The following is a 24,372-nucleotide window of genomic DNA, read 5'->3' as shown; positions in this document are numbered from 1 at the left end:
TTGTCAAGAACAAGAACTCGATGAAAAACAATTCAAACAAGTGAGCCTTCACTCAAAGAGAGGTAAATAAACAAATATATATATATTGAAAGAGAAATTGGAATGGCTATTGCCAAAAGACAAGAAAACTAGAGACCCATGAAACTAGACTAGAAGCAAGAAAGGAGTTGACAAGAGTGAAGAGAGCTTCACTCTTGCCTCTATATATACTATCTAACTAGAAGCCACGTGGCGATATTCTATAAGACCTCTAATATGTGTTGACTTTCTAGGCCACATGTCTTTGCTTGCAAGGCAAGTTTTCTATGAGTGGACTACGTAGTTAGCTTGTCCTTCAAGCTACCAACATGTGTGGCACATGGCTAACTTGTTGACCAAGTTTCTAACCTAAAAGTCAACTATAGACTCTTGTAAGGTCAAAGCAGCAACTATGAAGCTTCTAGGAAGCTTCTCTAGAAGATATTGCACAATTAACCTACTTTTATCTACTTTTACATACTTTTATCGACTCTTGTAGGTAATTATATGTATATCCGTGACATTACCCCCCCTTCTAGGGACGAGTTCCACGAGGAGTAGTGATTATATGTTGAGAAAGTCTAATATGAGACGAATTATATTTGCTACATACTCTGATCTCTGTTCTCTTCGAAGGTAGTTGATGGGTCCTCTTAGCCATCGATAGTGTCCCATTCCAGGGCGATAAGACCACCCTATTATTTGATCATTATTGAGGCCTTCATAACTTCCTTCAAATAATACATTTGAAACACCATCAGCAGTCGTTTTTATCTCCAGTAATATCACCAAACATCGAGAATCTCTTCCAAGGTCGTGATACCAAACGCGTTGTATCTCACCATCTATTCGAGGAAGAACATGTCATTCATGAGGGTCTTCATCTCAGTTGCGTCGTCTTGAAGGTTGCGACAATCTCAATGTCTCATCCGGTAAGTCAGCAAACGAAGGTTCTTGAGTTGAATCCGCTAGTTGTTGGCTCTCCATCTAATTAGCGTCACAAATGCAAAGAAGTTACAAACAAGGATATGAAATTGAATGTTATCTTACCTCAATCTTGTCTCTTTTATAAGAGAGATTTTCATCTTGATTTTGATGGATGTCGTTGATGAAAAACTTTGACTTTAGCTGATGCATTTCCTAGATTCCTGGATGGCTCCCATGTGCGTTCACTAATATCATATCCGTGCCAATGAACAAGATATTCCAGCTTATTTCGGCGCCGCCTTGAGTCTAATATCTCTTTCAACTCAAATTCTTCATTATTATCTACTTCTATAGGAGGCGGTGGCATTTGTCTTCTTCCTTGTATATCCACTGTCTTATATGGTTCAAGAAGAGATACGTAGAATACAGGATGGATCTTCATTGACTCCGGTAGATGTAACCGATATGCAACTGGGTTGATCTGTTCGGAAATAGAAAAAAGGCCAAGCCTACGATAGTCCAACTTATCATAAGGTCGAGTAGTCTTGATATTGCGATGAAGTAGCCATACCTTATCACCCACGTTGAATTGTAGTTGCTCCTTACGATATAGATCTGCTTTTATCTTTTGTCGTTATTGTCACGGCCATAATCATATAAGCTAATAATTACATATAGAAATAGGTAGAAGTAAGTAAAAGTAGATAAAAGTAAGTTAATTCTATAATATTTAATATAGAAGCTTCCTAGAAACTTCCTAGACGCTGTTTTGACTTCATAGGTGTCTTTAATTGACTTTTTGGATTAGAAACGTGGTCAACAAGTTGGCCATGTGCCACACATGTTGTTAGCTTGAAGATCAAGCTAACTATGTGGCCCACACGTAGAAAAACTTGCCTTGTAAGTCAAGGCATGTGTCCTACAAAGTCAACACATATTGGAGGTCCTATAGAATATCGCCACGTAGCCCCTAGTTAGAAAGTATATATAGAGACAAGAGTGAAGGCTTCTTCACTATTGTCAACTCCTTTCTTGCTTCTAGTCTAGTTTCAAGGGTCTCTAGTTTTCTTGTCTTTTGGAAATAGCCAATCTAGTTTCTCTTTTCAAAATACATACTTATTATTTTTATTTTGTTACTTTTCTTTCAGTAAAGGCTTACTTCTCTGAACTGTTTTTTCATCGAGTTCTTGTCCTTGACAGATTGACAAGAGTGCACTTACAATATGAGAGCTTTGTTTTTTCTTGAGTAAGAGTGGATTACCCCTTTCTCTTGACAAGACATAAGCATATTAGAAGTTTGCGGATTACCCACTTCTAAACTGATATTGTTCTTAGTATCTTCTTTGTTATCAAGTCTTTCTTTTCTTTTGTCTTGAGTAGTATCAAACAAATTTTTCTTCTTAGTGTCATTATGGCAGAGCTTGTTGAAATGAAGAGTGCAATGACACAAATGCAAGAGCAAATGAGGGAGTTAATGCTTGCGATGCATCCTCTCAATTCACCAACACAGGAAAGAACAAGAATAGCAGAAAGTGGGGATATAGAAATGATCGGAGCTGCTTCAACATCTACAATAAATCACATTCCTTCTCCAATTGTACAACACCCTGTAAGCACTAGAGAACCAAGAATTGCCTTATCCGAGAAATTTGATGGTACGAGATCAAAGTTTCGAGGGTTCATCAATCAAGTACAATTGGCAATTAAACTTCAATCGCAAAGCTATCCAACTCCAGGATCACAAGTCAGGTTTGTTGGCACTCTACTTTCTGGTTCTGCATTATCGTGGTTTTCGTCTTTATTTGAACAACGAAATCTAATATTAGATAATTTGGAAGCTTTTTTGGTGGAGTTTTGATCTATATATGGTGAACACAATGCAATTCATGTTGCAACAAATAAGATCCGAATTCTGCGACAAAAAAATCGCTCAGTAACAATATATGCTTCACAATTTTGACAACTTGCAATTGACATCAAGTGGGATGATGTTGCATTCATCAGTCAATTTCTTTATGGATTGCAATACGAAGTAAAGGAACTGATGCTCAATTTACCTGATCCTCAAACTTTGAGTCAAGCAATCGATTTTGCGGTAAAATGTGATAATCGACTTTTTGAATTTCGATCTGAGAATCATTCACGGGAACCTCAACGTTATTACTCATTGGCAACATCAACATCTTTGCCAAACGTACATTCAAAAGTAGAAGACATGCAAATTGACGTAGTACGTTTTAAACCCCTAACTGACCAAGAAAAGATTCGTCGTCGTCAAGAAGGATTATGTTTATATTGCGGAGAACCTAAGCACAGTGCTCAACATTGTCCAAAGAAACGACGCAACTATAAAATGAGGGGTACGATGGTCAAAGAAGACAACATGTCAGAAAACGGATTCGTCCAGCTACAATAGGGACTGTGTAGCTGGAACCTTGTACAATTCCTAATGAAGGTCCTATCCTCTCCTCAGAACCCTCTCCTAGTTTTATAATAGACTTATATTTAAGACCTAAGAATTACAAAGCCTCTGCTTTATTAGATTCGGGAGCCTCAGCATGTTTTTTAGATGAACAATTTGTTAAAAGTCGTAAAATACCCTTTGTATAGAAACCTAAACCAGTACATGTAGAAGTCATAGATGGTCGTCCCTTGTCTTCTCGAGATGTCACCCATGAAACTTATCCTATAAAAGTAACAATAGACGGTCATGATAGCTACATAGCTTTTAATATAATTAAATCCCCGTCCAATCCAGTTATTTTAGGTTTATCCTGGTTAGAAAAATATAACCCTCGAATAGATTGGAATTTGCATAAACTTGACTTCTCCCAGAGCGTTATTAATAGTTCTACCAACCAAGTAAAAAATTATAAGTCTAGTATAGTAAAACCCGTATTGATGGGTGCAAAAGTATTTATACACACAGCAAAAGAAGGATCAACTTTTGCTATTTATGCTGCACCTATTTTTGAAAACGTAAAGACTTCAAGTGGCAATCCAAGTCAATATCAAGAGTATCAAGACATTTTTGAGAAAAAAGAATGCAGATATTCTTCCTGAGCATTGCTCATATGATTGTTCAATCGACCTCAAGGAAGAAACTCAGCCACCATTTGGACCAATTTACAGTTTATCGCAAGATGAGATGGCTGAACTCAAGACATATATTGACGAGAATTTAGCGAAGAATTTCATACGCCATTCAAAATCTCCAGTAGGAGCTCCAATTCTATTCGTGAAGAAAAAAGATGGATCTTTACGAATGTGTGTTGATTATCGAGGACTCAACAAGATCACAATCAAGAACAGGTATCCATTACCTTTGATATGAGGACTCCTTGACCAGTTGAATCAAGCTAAGATCTATACAAAAATAGATCCAAGAGGAGCATATAATCTAGTACGGATCAAAGAAGGAGATGAATGGAAGACTACGTTTCGAACCAGGTATGGACATTTCGAATATAATGTCATGCCCTTTGGACTCATGAATGCACCAGCTGCTTTTCAACATCTCATGAATGATGTATTTCGTGAATTCTTAGACAATTTTGTCGTCCGCTATCTAGACGATATCTTGATCTATTCTAAGAACGTTGAAGAACATGAAATACATGTTCGTCAAGTATTACAAAAACTTAGAGATGCAAGATTGTACGCCAAGATGGAAAAGTGTGTATTTCACACTACTCAAGTTGACTTTTTAGGATACATCATTTCAAATGATGGTCTCATGATGGATTCTAAGAAAGTCCAAACAATAATGGATTGAAAGATTCCAAGGACCGTAAGAGATGTCCAATGTTTCTTGGGATTTGCCAATTACTATCGGATCTTCATCAAAGATTTCTCACGAGTTGCAGCTCCACTTACACGCTTGACTAGTAGAGATAAATTCCAATGGAATCAAGAAGCGGAAGCAGCATTTGAAGCCTTGAAGACATTGTTTGTCTCTGCACCAGTCTTATATCGTGTTGACTTTTCCAAGGCATTTTTTATGGAAACAGATGCATCAGATTTTGCCTTGGGTGCAGTTTTATCACAAATGGGAACAAATGACAAACTTCATCTAATAGCTTTTCATTCAAGAAAATTCTCAGCAGCCGAGATCAATTATGAGATCCACGATAAAGAACTTCTTGCGATCATGGATTCCTTTCAAGAATGGCATCATTATCTAGAAGGCGCTTCTAATCCAGTCACTGTGTATACAGATCATAAGAACCTCGAGTATTTCATATCAGCACGCATGTTGAATCGTCGTCAAGCTTGTTGGAGTATGTCTTTGTCAAGATTCGAGTTCATTATCACTTATCGGCCAGGAAAACAACAAGGTTTATCCGATGCCCTATCTAGACGTTCTTATTTTACACCAAAAGAAGGAGATGCAACTTTTGAGCAACAAAGAACGGTCCTCTTGAAACCGGAGCAATTTCATCTCCGAGCAATGAAATCAACATTGACTGTTGATTCAACTTTTCTCAAGCAAATCCAGTCCAGTATGTCCTCAGACCCTCTTGTTCATGATATCAAGTATAATTCTTCCAAGTCTCATGATCCTTCTAAGTTTGAGTTCAAGAATAATCTATTATATTTTGAAGGATGCCTATATGTTCTAGAAGGAGAAGCACGTTTACGTGTTCTTCAAGCGCATCATGACTTTCCAGCAGAAGGGCACTTTGGATATAATAAGACTTTGGAACTCATATCAAGAGATTTTTGGTGGCCACAAATGTGGAAGTCAGTCAAAGACTTTGTACAATCATGTGATATTTGTTCAAGATCAAAAATTCCTCGTCATCGACTTTACGGACTTCTTCAGCCATTACCTATACCAGAACAACCATGGTCTTCTGTTTCTATGGATTTCATCACAGATCTTCCAAGCTCAAGATCTTATGATTCTATATTTGTGATAGTAGATCGTTTCACCAAGATGGCATATTTTGTGCCATGTACAAAATCTATCACAGGTAAAGAAACAGCTAAGCTGTTCATTGATAATATCTATCGCTATCATGGATTACCTAAAGATATCATATCAGATAGAGGAACTCAATTTGTGTCAAGATTTTGGAGGACCATTTTCAAGATTTTAAAAGTGGACATAAAGCTATCTTCGGCTTTCCATCCTCAAATTGATGGACAAACAGAGCGCGTAAGCCAAGTCTTGGAGCAATATTTAAGGTGTACTATCAACTACCAACAAGATGATTGGACAACCCTTCTGCCTTTGGCAGAGTTTGCTTATAATAATACTGTACATTCTTCCACGCAACAAACACCTTTCTTTGCCAATTATGGCTATCATCCACGACTTCATACTTTTGATTTTTCAAAAGTTGATAATCCTGCAGTAGAAGATATGACAAATCGGTTGTCAGAGTTACATGCAATAATGAAGACGCAATTGAAAGAAGCTCAAGAACTGTCAAGGACAAGAACTCGATGAAAAAACAGTTCAGACAAGTAAGCCTTCACTCAAAGAAAAGTAACAAAATATGAATAATAAGTATGTATATTGAAAAGCGAAACTAGAATGGCTATTGCCAAAAGAGAAGAAAATTAGAGACCCTTGAAACTAGACTAGAAGCAAGAAAGGAGTTGACAAGAATGAAGAAGCCTTCACTCTTGTCTCTATATATACTATCTAACTAGGGGCTACGTGGCGACGTTCTATAGGACCTCCAATATATGTTGACTTTGTAGGACACATGCCTTGACTTACAAGGCAAGTTTTTCTACGTGTGTGCCACATAGTTAGCTTGATGTTTTAGCTAACAACATGTGTGGCACATGGCCAACTTGTTGACCACGTTTCTAATCCAAAAAGTCAATTAAAGACACCTATGAAGTCAAAGCAGTATCTAGGAAGTTTCAAGGAAGCTTCTATATTAAATATTATACAATTAACTTACTTTTATCTACTTTTACTTACTTCTACCTATTTCTATATGTAATTATTAGCTTACATGATTATGGCCGTGACATTAGCCCCCCTTCTAGAGACGAGTTCCACGAGGAGCGGTCATCATATGTTGAAGAAATCTATGATGCGACTTATTGTATTCGCCACATACTCTGATCTCTGTTCTCTTCAAAGAAGATTGATAGGGCCTCTCAACCATCGGTAGTGTCCCATACCAGGGCGGGAAGACCACCCAGTTATTTGATGATTATTGAGGCCTTCGTAACTTCCTTCGAATAGAATATTCGGAACACCATCAGGAGTTGTTCCTACCTCTAACAAAATCACCAAACATCGAGAGTCCCTTCGCAAATCGTGATACCAAACGCGTTGTATCCCACCATTTGTTCGAGGAAGAACATGTCATTCTTGAAGATCTTCTTCTCGATTGCGTCGTCTTGAAGGTTGTGACAATCGTAATGTCTCATCCGGCGGGTCAGCAAACGAAGGTTCTTGAGTTGAATCCGCTGGTTGCTGGCTCTCCATCTAATTAGCGTCACAAATGCAAAGAAGTTACAAACAAGGATAGGAAATTGAATGTTATCTTGCCTCAATCTTGTCTCTTTTATAAGAGAGATTTTCATCTTGGTTTTGATGGATGTCGTTGATGAAAAACTTTGACTTTAGCTGATGTATTTCTTAGATTCCTGGATGGCTCCCATGTGCGTTCACTAATATCATATCCGTACCAATGAACAAGATATTCCAACTTATTTCGGCACCGCCTTGAGTCTAATATCTCTTCCACTTCAAATTCTTCATTATTATCTACTTCTATAGGAGGCGGTGGCATTTGTCTTCTTCCTTGTATATCCACTGTCTTATATGGTTCAAGAAGAGAGACGTGGGATACAGGATGGATCTTAATTGACTCCGGTAGATGTAACTGATATGCAACTGGGTTGATCTGTTCAGAAACAGAAAAGGGGCCAAGCCTATGATAGTCCAACTTCTCACAAGGTCGAGTAGTCTTGATATTGCGACGAAGTAGCCATACCTTATCACCCACGTAGATTTGTGGTTGCTCCTTACGATATAGATCTGCGTTAATCTTTTGTCGTTCTTGAGCTACCTTCAATTCCGTCTTGATTATTGCATGTAACTCTGACAACCAATTTGCCATATCTTCTACTGCAGGATTATCAACTTTTGAAAAATCAAAAGTATCAAGTCGTAGATGATAGCCATAATTGGCAAAGAAAGGTGTTTGTTGCGTGGAGGAATGTACCGTATTATTATAAGCAAACTCTGTCAATGGCAGAAGGATTGTCCAATCATCTTGTTGGTAGTTGATAGTACACCTTAAATATTGCTCCAAGACTTGGCTTACGCGCTCTGTTTGTCCATCAATTTGAGGATGGAAAGCCGAAGATAGCTTTATGTCCACTTTTAAAATCTTGAAAATGGTCCTCCAAAATCTTGACACAAATTGAGTTCCTCTATCTGATATGATATCTTTAGGTAATCCATGATAGCGATAGATATTATCAATGAACAGCTTAGCTGTTTCTTTACCTGTGATAGATTTTGTACATGGCACAAAATATGCCATCTTGGTGAAACGATCTACTATCACAAATATAGAATCATAAGATCTTGAGCTTGGAAGATCTGTGATGAAATCCATAGAAACAGAAGACCATGGTTGTTCTGGTATAGGTAATGGCTGAAGAAGTCCGTAAAGTCGATGACGAGGAATTTTTGATCTTGAACAAATATCACATGATTGTACAAAGTCTTTGACTGACTTCCACATTTGTGGCCACCAAAAATCTCTTGATATGAGTTCCAAAGTCTTATTATATCCAAAGTGCCCTTCTGCTGGAAAGTCATGATGCGCTTGAAGAACACGTAAACGTGCTTCTCCTTCTAGAACATATAGGCATCCTTCAAAATATAATAGATTATTCTTGAACTCAAACTTAGAAGGATCATGAGACTTGGAAGAATTATACTTGATATCATGAACAAGAGGGTCTGAGGACATACTGGACTGGATTTGCTTGAGAAAAGTTGAATCAACAGTCAATGTTGATTTCATTGCTCGGAGATGAAATTGCTCCGGTTTCAAGAGGACCGTTCTTTGTTGCTCAAAAGTTGCATCTCCTTCTTTTGGTGTAAAATAAGAACGTCTAGATAGGGCATCGGATAAACCTTGTTGTTTTCCTGGCCGATAAGTGATAATGAACTCGAATCTTGACAAAGACATACTCCAACAAGCTTGACGACGATTCAACATGCGTGCTGATATGAAATACTCGAGGTTCTTATGATCTGTATACACAGTGACTGGATTAGAAGCGCCTTCTAGATAATGATGCCATTCTTGAAAGGAATCCATGATCGCAAGAAGTTCTTTATCGTGGATCTCATAATTGATCTCGGCTGCTGAGAATTTTCTTGAATGAAAAGCTATTAGATGAAGTTTGTCATTTGTTCCCATTTGTGATAAAACTGCACCCAAGGCAAAATCTGATGCATCTGTTTCCATAAAAAATGCCTTGGAAAAGTCAACACGATATAAGACTGGTGCAGAGACAAACAATGTCTTCAAGGCTTCAAATGCTGCTTCCGCTTCTTGATTCCATTGGAATTTATCTCTACTAGTCAAGCGTGTAAGTGGAGCTGCAACTCGTGAGAAATCTTTGATGAAGATCCGATAGTAATTGGCAAATCCCAAGAAACATTGGACATCTCTTACGGTCCTTGGAATCTTTCAATCCATTATTGTTTGGACTTTCTTAGAATCCATCATGAGACCATCATTTGAAATGATGTATCCTAAAAAGTCAACTTGAGTAGTGTGAAATACACACTTTTCCATCTTGGCGTACAATCTTGCATCTCTAAGTTTTTGTAATACTTGACGAACATGTATTTCATGTTCTTCAACGTTCTTAGAATAGATCAAGATATCGTCTAGATAGCGGACGACAAAATTGTCTAAGAATTCACGAAATACATCATTCATGAGATGTTGAAAAGCAGCTGGTGCATTCATGAGTCCAAAGGGCATGACATTATATTCGAAATGTCCATACCTGGTTCGAAACGTAGTCTTCCATTCATCTCCTTCTTTGATCCGTACTAGATTATATGCTCCTCTTGGATCTATTTTTGTATAGATCTTAGCTTGATTCAACTGGTCAAGGAGTCCTCATATCAAAGGTAATGGATACCTGTTCTTGATTGTGATCTTGTTGAGTCCTCGATAATCAACACACATTCGTAAAGATCCATCTTTTTTCTTCACGAATAGAATTGGAGCTCCTACTGGAGATTTTGAATGGCGTATGAAATTCTTCGCTAAATTCTCGTCAATATATGTCTTGAGTTCAGCCATCTCATCTTGCGATAAACTGTAAATTGGTCCAAATGGTGGCTGAGTTTCTTCCTTGAGGTCGATTGAACAATCATATGAGCAATGCTCAGGAAGAATATCTGCATTCTTTTTTCTCAAAAATGTCTTGATACTCTTGATATTGACTTGGATTGCCACTTGAAGTCTTTACGTTTTCAAAAATAGGTGCAGCATAAATAGCAAAAGTTGATCCTTCTTTTGCTGTGTATATAAATACTTTTGCACCCATCAATACGGGTTTTACTATACTAGACTTATAATTTTTTACTTGGTTGGTAGAACTATTAATAACGCTCTGGGAGAAGTCAAGTTTATGCAAATTCCAATCTATTCGAGGGTTATATTTTTCTAACCAGGATAAACCTAAAATAACTGGATTGGACGGGGATTTAATTATATTAAAAGCTATGTAGCTATCATGACCGTCTATTGTTACTTTTATAGGATAAGTTTCATGGGTGACATCTCGAGAAGACAAGGGACGACCATCTATGACTTCTACATGTACTGGTTTAGGTTTCTATACAAAGGGTATTTTACGACTTTTAACAAATTGTTCATCTAAAAAACATGCTGAGGCTCCCGAATCTAATAAAGCAGAGGCTTTGTAATTCTTAGGTCTTAAATATAAGTCTATTATAAAACTAGGAGAGGGTTCTGAGGAGAGGATAGGACCTTCATTAGGAATTGTACAAGGTTCCAGCTACACAGTCCCTATTGTAGCTGGACGAATCCGTTTTCCGACATGTTGTCTTCTTTGACCATCGTACCCCTCATTTTATAGTTGCGTCGTTTCTTTGGACAATGTTGAGCACTGTGCTTAGGTTCTCCGCAATATAAACATAATCCTTCTTGACGACGACGAATCTTTTCTTGGTCAGTTAGGGGTTTAAAACGTACTACGTCAATTTGCATGTCTTCTACTTTTGAATGTACGTTTGGCAAAGATGTTGATGTTGCCAATGAGTAATAACGTTGAGGTTCCCGTGAATGATTCTCAGATCGAAATTCAAAAAGTCGATTATCACATTTTACCGCAAAATCGATTGCTTGACTCAAAGTTTGAGGATCAGGTAAATTGAGCATCAGTTCCTTTACTTCGTATTGCAATCCATAAAGAAATTGACTGATGAATGCAACATCATCCCACTTGATGTCAATTGCAAGTTGTCAAAATTGTGAAGCATATATTGTTACTGAGCGATTTTTTTGTCGCAGAATTCGGATCTTATTTGTTGCAACATGAATTGCATTGTGTTCACCATATATAGATCAAAACTCCACCAAAAAAGCTTCCAAATTATCTAATATTAGATTTCGTTGTTCAAATAAAGACGAAAACCACGATAATGCAGAACCAGAAAGTAGAGTGCCAACAAACCTGACTTGTGATCCTGGAGTTGGATAGCTTTGCGATTGAAGTTTAATTGCCAATTGTACTTGATTGATGAACCCTCGAAACTTTGATCTCGTACCATCAAATTTCTCGGATAAGGCAATTCTTGGTTCTCTAGTGCTTACAGGGTGTTGTACAATTGGAGAAGGAATGTGATTTATTGTAGATGTTGAAGCAGCTCCGATCATTTCTATATCCCCACTTTCTGCTATTCTTGTTCTTTCCTGTGTTGGTGAATTGAGAGGATGCATCGCAAGCATTAACTCCCTCATTTGCTCTTGCATTTGTGTCATTGCACTCTTCATTTCAACAAGCTCTGCCATAATGACACTAAGAAGAAAAATTTGTTTGATACTACTCAAGACAAAAGAAAAGAAAGACTTGATAACAAAGAAGATACTAAGAACAATATCAGTTTAGAAGTGGGTAATCCGCAAACTTCTAATACGCTTATGTCTTGTCAAGAGAAAGGGGTAATCCACTCTTACTCAAGAAAAACAAAGCTCTGAATTGTAAGTGTACTCTTGTCAATCTGTCAAGGACAAGAACTCGATGAAAAACAATTCCAACAAGTGAGCCTTCACTCAAAGAGAGGTAAATAAACAAATATATATATTGAAAGAGAAAATGGAATGGCTATTGCCAAAAGACAAGAAAACTAGAGACCCTTGAAACTAGACTAGAAGCAAGAAAGGAGTTGACAAGAGTGAAGAGAGCTTCACTCTTGCCTCTATATATTTTATCTAACTAGAAGCCACGTGGCGATATTCTATAAGACCTCTAATATGTGTTGACTTTCTAGGCCACATGTCTTTGCTTGCAAGGCAAGTTTTCTATGAGTGGACTACGTAGTTAGCTTGTCCTTCAAGTTACCAACATGTGTGGCACATGGCTAACTTGTTGACCAAGTTTCTAACCTAAAAGTCAACTATGGACTCCTATAAGGTCAAAGCAGCATCTATGAAGCTTCTAGAAAGCTTCTCTAGAAGATATTGCACAATTAACCTACTTTTATCTACTTTTACATACTTTTATCGACTCTTGTAGGTAATTATATGTATATCCGTGACACGATTACATCTATCGAAGGCTATGAAGATCCACCATGTATTTTATGTGTCCCTTCTTGAGCCATATAAAACAATGAATATTTTGGGAATAAGACAAATGCCACCTCTTCCTATAGAAATAGATAGTAATCAAGAGTTCAAGGTGGAAGAAGTCTTAAACTCAAGGCTGCGTCAAAATAGGTTGGAATATCTTGTTCATTGGTACGGATATGATATTACTGAATGCACATGGGAGCCATCAAAGAATCTTACAAATACAGCAAAGAAAGTTGAAGCTTTTCATCAACAAAATCCATCAAAACCAAGATGAAGAATAACAAATCTTTGCTATAAAAGAAATAAGATCAAAGGAAGATAACATTTTATCTTCTATCTTTCTTTGTAGCTTGTGTGTATTTGTAACGTTAAGGAGATGGAGAGCCAACAACTAGCAAATTCAACTCAAGAGCTTTCATTTGCAAATTTATCATATGAAACATTGCAATTGTCACAACCTTCAAGATGATGGAATCGAGATGAAGATCCTCAAGAATGATATGTCCTTCCTTGAATAGATGGCAAAATACAATGTATTTGGAATCATGACCTTTGAAGAGACTCCCGTTCTTTGGTGATTTTATTAGAAGTAGAAACAACTCCTGACGGTGTTTTAAATGTTTTATTTGAAGGAAGTTACGAAGGCCTCAACAACGGCCAAATAACAGGGTGGTCTTCTCGCCTTGGTATGGGACTCTATCGATGGTTGAAAGGACCTATCAACCATCTTCAAAGAGACCAAAGATCGGAGTATGTGGCAAATATAATTGGCTGTAACTTGGACTTTCTCAACATATGAAGATTGCTCCTCGTGGAACTTGTTTCTAGAAAGGGAGGGAGGATAATATTACTAACATATACATTTACTTCAATAACTATTTATATGATTATGTAGAAGTAGGTAAATATAGATTAATTTTATAAAGTCTTTTAGTGAAGCTTCCTAGAAGCTTTATAGACACAGTTTTGACTTTAGATGTGTTTGTAGGTTAGAAACTTGGCCAACAAATTAACCACATGTTGGTTGCTTGTGGAACAAATTAATTCCATATAATATCTTGTGGAACAAGCTAACCAAGTAGTACATACATAGATAACTTGCCTTGCAAGTTAAGACATGTGGCTAGCAAAGTCAACATGTCCTATATGACATCGCCATGTAGCTCCTAGTCAAGAGTATATATGAAGCAAAAGTGAAGCTTTCTTCACTCTTGTCAATGCCATTCTAGTCCTTAGTCTTATTTCAAGACTTTCTAATCTTCTTGTTTTTGCCAATAGCCATTCTAGTTAATATTATATTATCTTTTGAATGTCTTTTTAGTTCTCTTCAGTGACACAAGAGTGTATTGAGGATTCTCTTTCTTTGAGATTCATGTCCCTGATAATTATACAATTGTAAAGACAAAGTTTCAATAGAATCTTGATATTTTGTTTCTCAAATATGTTGTGATTGATCTTGGATATTTTTAGAATATTATTATAGAATTTATTTAAACAAAACTTAGATGTTGTATAAGTTTATATATATATATATATATATATATATATAAATTTTTTTAGTGTACATTATTACTTTATGTAGAGTTTCATCATTTTTTCGGATTAAATATATAATTCTTGTTTGGACAAAGAATATATATATATATATATATATATATATATATATATAAGATATTTGATTCACATAATTTTCTAATTTTCTAATCACAAAAAGTCTAAAATTTATTTTATTAAATAATTTAAAATACAACAGGTTTAAAATTATGAAAATATATTTAAATTAATAATTCTATTGTATTACTTGAAGAATAGAATAAAAAATAAACAAATAATTTATAGATTTTAAATCATATTTCAATAAACAAAAGATAACCTCTTAACTAATTGATATGTATAAGAAAGATATATAGTAAGCAACAATAAACAGCACTAGTAGCTAAAAAAATAAGATATTTCATAAATCCATTTGAACAAATAAAAATTTAGTATATTGTCAACAATATTATTCCTCAAAATATCAATAGCAACATGCATATTCTATCTTTTGTTGACTTTTCCATCCTACATAGTCATTAAAAATATTTTTCAAATATAATTATAGATATCCAAGTCAATTACATACTCCTTTACTTAAAAAACGTGTATACTTTACAATACAACTTTAATCTTTTTTGAAATTGTCTACTTTAGAAAATAACCTTTTCATTTTCCCTTTGACATAGTACTCATTAGAAGAAGAAGAACTAGAAGAAGGAAGGAAAAAAAAAAAAAAAAAAAAAAAAAAAAACTTTTAAACATATTATTATTATTTGTTATCTGCCAATAAATTAACATATTAACAACACACATCATCAAAAAATCACAATGTAAGAAAAAATGGACAATATTTTTTTTTAAAATGAAACAAATTATTAACTACTATTACTACTTCTACTGTGTACTTTTATGTAAAATTTGTATGCTCAACAACATCCGACTCTGCTAAAGCTCCATGCAATGATATGAAATCCGAAATTAGGGTTTCATGCAAATCAGAAAAATCAAGGGTGAGCGAACACATTTCACCGGAATCGGGAAAGCTTCCCTGCAAAAATGCTGGGCGCGGGCCCGCCTTAATCGTCGTCGTGGTGGTGATCCTGCGCGGACGACTCGTTCCATCGCCCGCGGCGAGGACGAAGGAGAAGAAGGAGAAGAAGCAGAAGCAAGCTTGCCCGCAACAAATTCCCCGCACCCACAAACACAAATCCATTATCCCCCCTCCTCCTCCTCATGGGCCTGGGTCTGCATCTCTGGGACCAACGGGACTTGGGTCCATGCAATTATTCTTCTTCTTCTGCTTCTGCTCATTCACGACCTGGTCACCAATTTTATTCACACTTATTTCTGTTGATTTTGAAGTTTGCGATCGATGCATTCTACGTGAAAACGACGAGGGGAAGATTAAAAAAAAATTACAAAAATAAAATCTGCACTCTGTTGACACTTTGGTAGTGGAATTCACCCGGTTTTTATTTTTATTTTTGTTCAGTATCAGTTATTTTCCCCTCTCTTTGATGCTGTAGTTGTAGTGTTGGATGTGAAGGTTATTGTCTGACGGATTCAACTGATCGCCCGTCGCCGAGATGTTGCTAGGGTAGAATGGTAAATCCTGCTGCGTGGCCTAGGATTGTGGGTTTCTTGTGACTGTTTTTAAAGGTTTTCGTTTCTTGGGTTTTGGGTTGGCTGCGATTTCACGTAAAGATAATGTTAGATCCGGCTTACGTTACAATCGTTGTGATGGTGGATGCGATCGGCTGTGTTGGAGGAGGGACAAGTGTCAAAGTCCATTTCGCCGGCTGTTGATGAAGAGGCGCATCGGGAGATCATGTCATGCGCATTTGAACGCCTCGTCTCTTGACCGCACCAGACGACTGGAGTGGACAGAGCGGGTTCCATTGGCTGAGATGCGTCCGTCTGTACTGCATGAAAGAAACGACAAGGGGTGCTGATCGCTAGTCATGTCCTTCTCACGTAATTTACGTCACGAAGGTGGTGGTGACAGGATTTAAGAAAGGCGAGAAAATGTGCCCCCTACTCCCTGACATTCTCGCAGAAAGAAATGGTGGTGAGAGATTGTAAACATCTCTGAGGCGACTCGCAAAAAGCATACCTACGCTTTACAATCATAGGCAGCGTCCGCCAACTCATTTTCCTCGCTCCGGTGGTGCGGACCTGCGTGTGAAGAAGGAGAAGTCATTTTAAAGTTCGTTCGCATCCTTCCCTCCGGCAAATTGCAACCCAGGACTCCGTTCCTCTCTGCGAATCGCACAATTTCTATAACCAGAAGCCCTGATCCGACACTCTTTGGCACATTCCCTGTTTGATTTCAGCTTGCTGGGTCTTCTTGCGCTTCCGCCTTCTTAGATTAGGTTGGCAATTTGAGAGCGGAAAAAATCGCTGTGTTTCCGATTTAAGAACACAACTACCGGGTCGGCAGGGTTTAGATTTCTAGATTAGAGGAATATTGAGGACATCGAGGTTGAGTATTAGCGCGTCTGATCTGAGTGCACATGATTCCTTCGGCATCAAATAATAGCTCTGTGGTAGAAAAGTTGCAGCTGGGTAAGTGAATTATTGTGGATTTTTTTTGCAGCTCGGGTAGTCAGTTTCTTGCGTCCGCTTTGACCGGAGGAGCCCTCGCGGACGTTCTCTATCCTTTGACCTGGTATTGATTGAATGTGGATATCGCGCTCCACGGTGAAGCGCTCGCTGCGGCGGTCTGATCGCGGCTCTTTCGCGCGCCCAATCTGATGCGGCCATTTGCCGTGTCGACGTTTGTTTAGCTCGATTGGAAGCTGGCTGCCTTCCACGCCTCTCTCGGTTAGTTCTCAGGATACCCTCTACCACGTCTAGTTATTCACACACCGTCACGTCTCCTTTCTAGGTTGTAGACATTGGATATTGTATGAAGCATCGTATGGGATTCGGCAAGTTATGGAGCAAATTAAGCCGAGCCACGATCCATGACTGATATTTTTGTGAGTTATCGATCAATCACCGGCACAGCTCCCCGTTTCGATTTTCAGGAGAAAGAAGGAGCTATCATGAAGTGGTTGGAGAGATTTCTTGGACCTTCTGATCATCGCCGATACGGCGACAACGAGTATTACGAGTATCCTAGAAACGGTGTGATCTCCTCGGGATCATCGTCAAGTGGTTCTGGGACTTGGGACAGTGGCCTAGAATCAGACTACGGCAGTTGTCGCTCATGGCGAGGTCCTTCTATCTTCGAGGTACTCTACCTCACTTTGTTGCTTTGAGAACTTCACAGCTCGACGTTTCTCTACAACGTCACGAAAATTCTAATACATCGTCGAAACATGCAAAATTCTACAGGATCCGTGTGCTGTTGACACGTTTCAGAACGTAGTTCCTGACCGGAGACATTCCTACGGCGGCGGAGGCTACTCGTCACGCGACACAAGCAAGTATGTGAGCCAATATGGTTCCACGACCGAGATTTACCATCCTTCAAGCGGGAGGTTCAGGCAATCCGGCTATGGCTATGGCTATGGTCAGAAAGAGCAGCCCCCAGCTTCCTACACAAGTAAACATTAAACCATGACTTTTCCATCTCTTTCTTTATTGGTGCAATTAGTTCGATAGCTCCAAACCATGGATTCCGGGTTGTGTTGAGGAGTTTTCACTTGCGCTAACGGCATTTAGGGTTTAGGAAGGTACAAGACGGAGGGTTATGACCGTAGCGAGGATCTAGCGAAGGCTTTCGAGGACTCTTTGCACCTTCGGTATCCAGCTTCGTATGTAAATGACGCCCCCATGGTTGCTCCTTTGCCGATTCCAGTCGCGGCCCCAACAACAAAGAACGTGGGATTGTCAACATGTGCTGGTTGTCACAGGACGCTCGGATTCGGAAGATTTCTGACATGTATCAATCAGAATTGGCACCCCGATTGCTTCTGCTGCAAATCTTGCCGCAGTCCGATTGTAACAAAGGAGGTAATCACAAATAGTTGTGGGATTAAATGAAATTCCTGTGACCTTCAATGAGCACGTCGCAAGCTGATAATCGATGATGGAGGAAACGGTCGTTTGATGTATCAAATATTGCGTACACTTGGGTTTTGCAGTTCTCCGTGCACGGAAGCGACCCCTATCATCGAGACTGTTACAAGAAGCTCTTCCATCCGAAGTGCGAGATCTGCTATCAATATGTAATTTAGACCTCACCTTACCACTTCCTTTCCATGCAATTCTCATGCTGAGCAGCGGAATCTCTTCTGATCGAGCTTCTTTGTTGTAGATTTCTTACAATGCCCAAGGGCAGATAGAATACCGTTCACACCCTTTCTGGAACCAGAGGTACTGCCCGTCCCACGAGAGAGATGGAAGCAAATGCTGTTGCAGTTGTGATCGCATTGAGGTACAATACAGCACCTTACCAAGTCTGGATTTATGCAGGAATTATTAGGGCTGGAAAGCAGATTTTATGAATTCATGAATCATCTTTTTGCTGGCTAAGGCCGCAATAGACCCACCGTTCAATAGACCCATCAATTATTTGTTCTGTTTATTTCATTTTCCGCGTAGTCTTTCTTTGATCAGTAACTTTGAAATGCTGAATCTGCAGCCAGTTGATCGACGGTACCAAAGCTTGGGAGATGGGAGGAAGGTGTGCCCGGAATGCATGGAGTCTGCAGTTATGACGACCAAGGATTGCCAACCTCTCTACAAAAATGTGTTGAAGTTCTACAGAGTGAACCTCGGCATGCCTATTGAACAAGATGTTCCGATGCTTCTGGTAGAGCGGGAGGCTCTCAACAAGGCTCGTGAAGTCGAAAATGATGTAAGTCTCTTGTCTCGTTGCAAAAACAGGGTCTAAAGATTCTCTCCCTTTCGTTTTCAATTTCTCGTTATTATAAGTGTCAGATTTAGGATTTTATTTCCCTGTCTCCATTTTTATAACCTGGATTTAACATGTTTCATGGTATGTATGCAGGGACACACTCACACTCCAGAAACTCGAGGCTTGTGTTTATCCGAAGAGAAAATTTTCCCAGTAAGACAACCACATCTCTTCAGATTTCGTCATGATGTATCGTTGGGTTCGAAGCTTATTTTTTTTCAGCTTCTTGTCGATTCCTTATGGTGAGACGTTTTGAGCAGGTCGTGGAAAATGGTGGCGAACCGAGGAAACTCACACGTCATTGCGAGATTACAGCCATTCTTGTTCTTTATGGCCTACCTATGTATGCTTCTATCCTTCGCTCTGATGTTCGAAACGGTGCTCAACACCCTAGACATTGACGAGCTTATTGCAGTGGTACAGCCGAGTCCATTTGAATTTAATTCCCAAGCGTTGACGACGGTTTCCTTGGGTGTGCAGGTTGTTGACAGGGTCCATCTTAGCACACGAATTAATGCACGCGTTTATTCGTCTCAACGGTCAATTTCCGAATCTGGAAAATGACGTGGAGGAAGGTATCTGCCAAGTGATCGCTCACATGTGGTTGAAAGCAGAGCTTGAAAACCTCACGCGACGAACTTCAGGTAGTGATGATTCATCCGTCAGCAAACGCTTGGGCGAATTTTTTCTGCACCAGATTGAGACGGACTCTTCGCAAATCTACGGTGACGGTTTCAGAGCTGCATCTAAAGCGGTTGCTGCATACGGCCTGCCTCGAACCCTCCACCACTTGCGACGCACTGGCGAGATTCTTCGCTAAGATGCGATCGATTTCAGGTTCTGTGAAACAATTTGTACAAATAGCACATTCTTTGTCGTCTCCGATTGCTGACCCTTGCAGCGAATCTTATTCGTGAAGATGATGCAATATCTCATGGAGACTTAGTAATGAACAGTTCGTTCATTTACCAACCAAAGAAATTACTTGTAGAGTGTAAAGTACTGAGGATTAGGGTTAAGCCTCATAGCCTCTATTGATTGCAGATGCGAGACTGTATACGCGAGACTTCGTATCCGAGGAATTTCGGTCTTGCATCTCGTCATGAACAGATTTAACTTGCAAAATGATAAATCAGATTTTGAGTATTTTTGTGCTGACGTTTGTGTGTTGGGGCATATGTTCGACTTCGTTTGGTACTTGAATTGCTTTAGCCGGTGAGTTGTGCTAGGGTAGTTGGATGATGCGGAGAGTGAGTTCACTGAATTAATTTTGGAGAATTCATGATGTTCAAAAATATCAGCGAATCTCTCGCCATTGTAGCCCTCGATCATGACTTAGTAAAAGGGAACTGTTAAACTGACCCACCTTTGCACCAAACAAACTGATTTGTATGTTTGTTCTAAAAGTTAATAAAATTTTGCACCAAAAATTGTTGTTTTACCATAATAGCCAATTTAAGAATTTTCTAATTATATATGGCTTAAAATAATAAATAGTATAAATAAATGAAAAGATGATACAAATTCCAACAATCATGACATGGTAGGTTAATATTTGCAAAATGATGATTTTATAATTTTTTTTATATTAGCTTCAATTATAAAATAAAATTTAAGAATACAATTTTTTTAAAAAAAATTATTGAAAATTATATTTGTAATAGAAAAGAAAATGTATTGAAGTAAATGTCATAGACATACATATTTATCTAGATTAAGGAAGTTAGATAGAAGTAAGTAGAAATAAATAGATTTAATATTATCTTGTAGAAAACTTCTTAAAAACTTTATAGACATGGATTTGATTTTATACATGTTTGTGGGTGATTAGTAGGTTGAAAACTTAGCCAATAACTTGACTATATGTTGCATATATTTGTTACTTGTGATACAAGTTGGTCATATGGTATACATGTAAAAAACTTGTCTTGCAAGTTAGACACGTATTAGATGTTATATAGTGTATTGTGGCATAGTTCCTAATTAGATCGTATATATGGAGGCAAGAGTGAAGCCACTTTTACTCTTTTTCAACACCTCTTTTGTTCTTAGTCTTCTTTTAAGAGTCATTGATCTTCTTATCTTTGGCAGTAGCCATTTTAATTTCAAATTATACCAACTTAAGGTGATTATCTATTCTATTTGACTGACATAAGAGTGTATTGACCTTTTTGTTCTTTTAGATTTGTATCCTTGACAATTTGTCAAGAATATTTATTTATTATTTTAATTTTTTAATTTTTTGGCCATAAATAAAGTAAAACAAAGTAGATTAGTAAAATAAATTTAATATAAATCTTAAGGAGAGAATTAAGAATAGTTTGTAACAAAAATTACCTTAAAAATCAAAAAATTCATACTCAAAGAGGACTAATTGTGAACTAGGATCAAAATTAGACCTCAAGGCATAAAACCACGCTCCTATGACAATTTTGGATTTTTTTTGTTGAATAGAGAGTGGAATTTGAGAGCACACTAAAGCAACTTTCTTTAGGCATTGATTTTTAGTGATTTGAGTTTTTAATAAATTTATAAGAACTTTGCAAAGTCACGGTTGTTTTAAAATAGTATTGATTTTAAAAAATAATATAAATGACTTATACTTTAGAGAATTTTGTGACATTAGTAGTTGATTTAAAGGTGAAAATTTGTAGTTATCTAACCATAGATGTAGTAATAGATTTTTTTAATGTGTGCAGTAAATTTAAGCTTGATTAAATGATTTATTTGAAGGTTGTTGAAATTTAAGTATATTGAGGTCTTAAAAATTGGAATTTAGAAGACCATTGAAGGTTTCTAAGATTTGTAGCAATCCATTAGTTAGATTGAAATAATAAAAAAAAAAACAAAACAAATTGTGGAAAACTTGATTTTCAATAATTTTGCTTAATTTGAGGGCAATTGGATGATAAAATCAAGAGATATTGATGCAAGGAAATTATCATCAGAATTGGAGAAGGACTTTGACTAATATCAAAGTAGATCATGAGGTTTTTCTTTCATTTGGTAAATTTGGTCTTTTTCAAAGTATTTGTACTTTTTTTAATTAAATAATTGAAAGATGTAAAAATTATAAGTTTAAACCAATAATTTAATTATTAATGAATAAGATATTAATTAATTATAGGATTTTATTAAAATTTAATTAATTTTTAATTAATTTTTTATTATAATTTGATTAAGATTTGATTAGGATTTGATTTGGTTAAAATTTGGTTAGAATTAAATTTTAAAATTTAAGATTTGATAAATATATAGGATTTATTCAAAGTGTATTAAAGATTATTTAAGGATTAATTTAAAATTAATTAAAATATGATAAGATTTATCTAGGATTTTTAAAAGTTTAATAGGATATTCTGAAGATAATTTAAAGCTTAGTTGAATTGTAGAAAGATATTAAAAGATATTCCTAAATATCTTATGTATAATTTTGGATTATAAATTAAACTTCAAGCGAAGTTCAAATTCTTCTATAATCAAATGCCTAGTACATTTTTATATTAGTTTTTACATAACATGACAACATTATTTTCATTCAACTTATACATTTGTTAAAGTTCTTTGTTTTAGATATGGAAGGAAAAATTATAGATGCTATACTTGACAAAAGTGAAAATAAGTTTGCAACTATTACAAATCTTTATATATTGTCAATACTCTCAGAATGAAAATCTCACATATTACCAACATCAACTATAAAGGTATTATTTTTATGACCATGGAAGAATGCAATAATGAAATTTAATTCATATGCCGAAAAATTTTACTCTTAAGAGAAGTATGTAGATCAACTTTGTAATTGAATCCAAGAAGTTTTTCTATTATAAATATAAGAGAGACAAGGATCAATATGATAGAGAAGTTTGATGGAATAAGATTAAAATTTGGAGGATTTTTACAACAAACTAATTTTTACTTAAAATTATATCTTTCTGTATTTTGTCATCGATTTATTCAAGTTGGATTTATAAGCATACTTCTTTTTGGAAGTACTCTCTTTTAATTTTCATCTTTAATGAAATAAGATTTGTGACTTATAAATAATCTATTGTCAAGGATAAGAACTTGATAAAGGCAAATAAACAAGTGAGACTTTTTTCAAAGAAAGAAAATAAAATAAAATAAAATAAAATATATATATATATATATATATATATATATATATATATATATTCAAAAAAAACTTGAATGGCTCTTGCCAAATGACAAGAAAATTAGAAATTCTTGAAACTAAACTAAAATAAAAATAAAAATGACAAAAATGAAGAAGACTTTATTCTTACATTTATATATACTATCTAACTTAGAGCTATGTGGTGACATTCTATATAACCTCCGAGACATGTCTAATTTGCTAAATATGTATCTTGACTTTTATGATAAGTTTCTTATACAAGCGCCATATAATTAACTTGTATTACAAGCTATCAATACATATCAGACATGGCTAATTTGTTAGCCAAGTGTTTAACTTATTAATCACATATAGATATGTATAAAGATAAAACTTGATTTATAGAGCTTTTATAGAATTCTTCTATAAAATATTATTAAATTAATCTATTTTTATTTATTCTTATTTATTCATATTATCTAGATAATTATTAGAATAAATATGTATGTTTAAGACATTTTCCTTCCTTCTAGGCATGAGTTCTATGATAAGTGGTAATTACATCTTGCTAAAGTTAAAGATGTGATAAATTACATTTGTCACATACTCTAATCTTTTTTTCCTTCAAAAGTAGTTGATAGATCTTTTCAGCCATTGATATTATCTCATTTGAGGGTGAAAAGACCACCTTGATATTTGATCATTGTTGAAACCTTTATAACTTTCTTCAAACAAAATGTTTATTATACTATCAAGAGTTTTTTTTACCTCCAATAAAATCACCAAATATTAAATGTTTCTTTTAAGGTCATCATTCTAAATGCATTGTATCTTGCCATCTACTCAAGAAAAGATATATCATTTTTAAAGGTCTTTACCTTGATTACATCATTTTGAAGGTTGTGATAGTCAGAATAACTTATCCAATAAGTTTGTAAACAAGAGCCCTTGAGTTGAATATGTTGATTGTTGTTTTTCTATCTTATTAGCATTACAAATATAAAAAATCTAGAATAAAGGATAAACAATAAGATGCAATTTTTAATAAAAATTCTTTCTTTTATACCAACTAC

At 36.3% G+C, this 24,372-nt stretch overlaps 1 protein-coding gene across 5 annotated transcripts; it reads left to right on the top strand.

Annotated features, from left to right (window-relative positions):
* Positions 1-16,371: 16,371 nt before the first annotated feature.
* On the top strand, positions 16,372-20,543 carry LOC112290777 (protein DA1-related 1). 5 transcript variants are annotated; one of them, XM_090255300.1, is made up of 11 exons: positions 16,477-16,687; positions 16,912-17,138; positions 17,345-17,551; positions 17,655-17,865; positions 17,992-18,275; positions 18,407-18,490; positions 18,580-18,699; positions 18,907-19,122; positions 19,276-19,335; positions 19,443-19,525; positions 19,663-20,543. In XM_090255300.1, exons 3-11 carry the CDS (start codon positions 17,363-17,365, stop codon positions 20,000-20,002), a joined length of 1,587 nt encoding a protein of 528 aa, XP_090111426.1. In that variant the 5' UTR covers positions 16,477-16,687; positions 16,912-17,138; positions 17,345-17,362; the 3' UTR covers positions 20,003-20,543. The 5 variants fall into 5 exon arrangements, with proteins under 5 accessions (XP_024393216.1, XP_090111426.1, XP_073394461.1 ...); XM_073538360.2 differs by having other exon boundaries at positions 16,546-16,687; positions 17,325-17,551; XM_024537448.3 differs by having other exon boundaries at positions 16,372-17,138.
* The last annotated feature ends 3,829 nt before the right edge of the window (positions 20,544-24,372 follow it).

Source organism: Physcomitrium patens, chromosome 13 (assembly GCF_059467195.1).
Source record: "Physcomitrium patens ecotype Gransden chromosome 13, ASM5946719v1, whole genome shotgun sequence".
Taxonomy (NCBI): Eukaryota; Viridiplantae; Streptophyta; class Bryopsida; order Funariales; family Funariaceae; genus Physcomitrium; species Physcomitrium patens.
The sequence above is the reverse complement of the archived record's forward strand: the minus strand, read 5'-3'. Positions and strand labels throughout refer to the sequence as shown.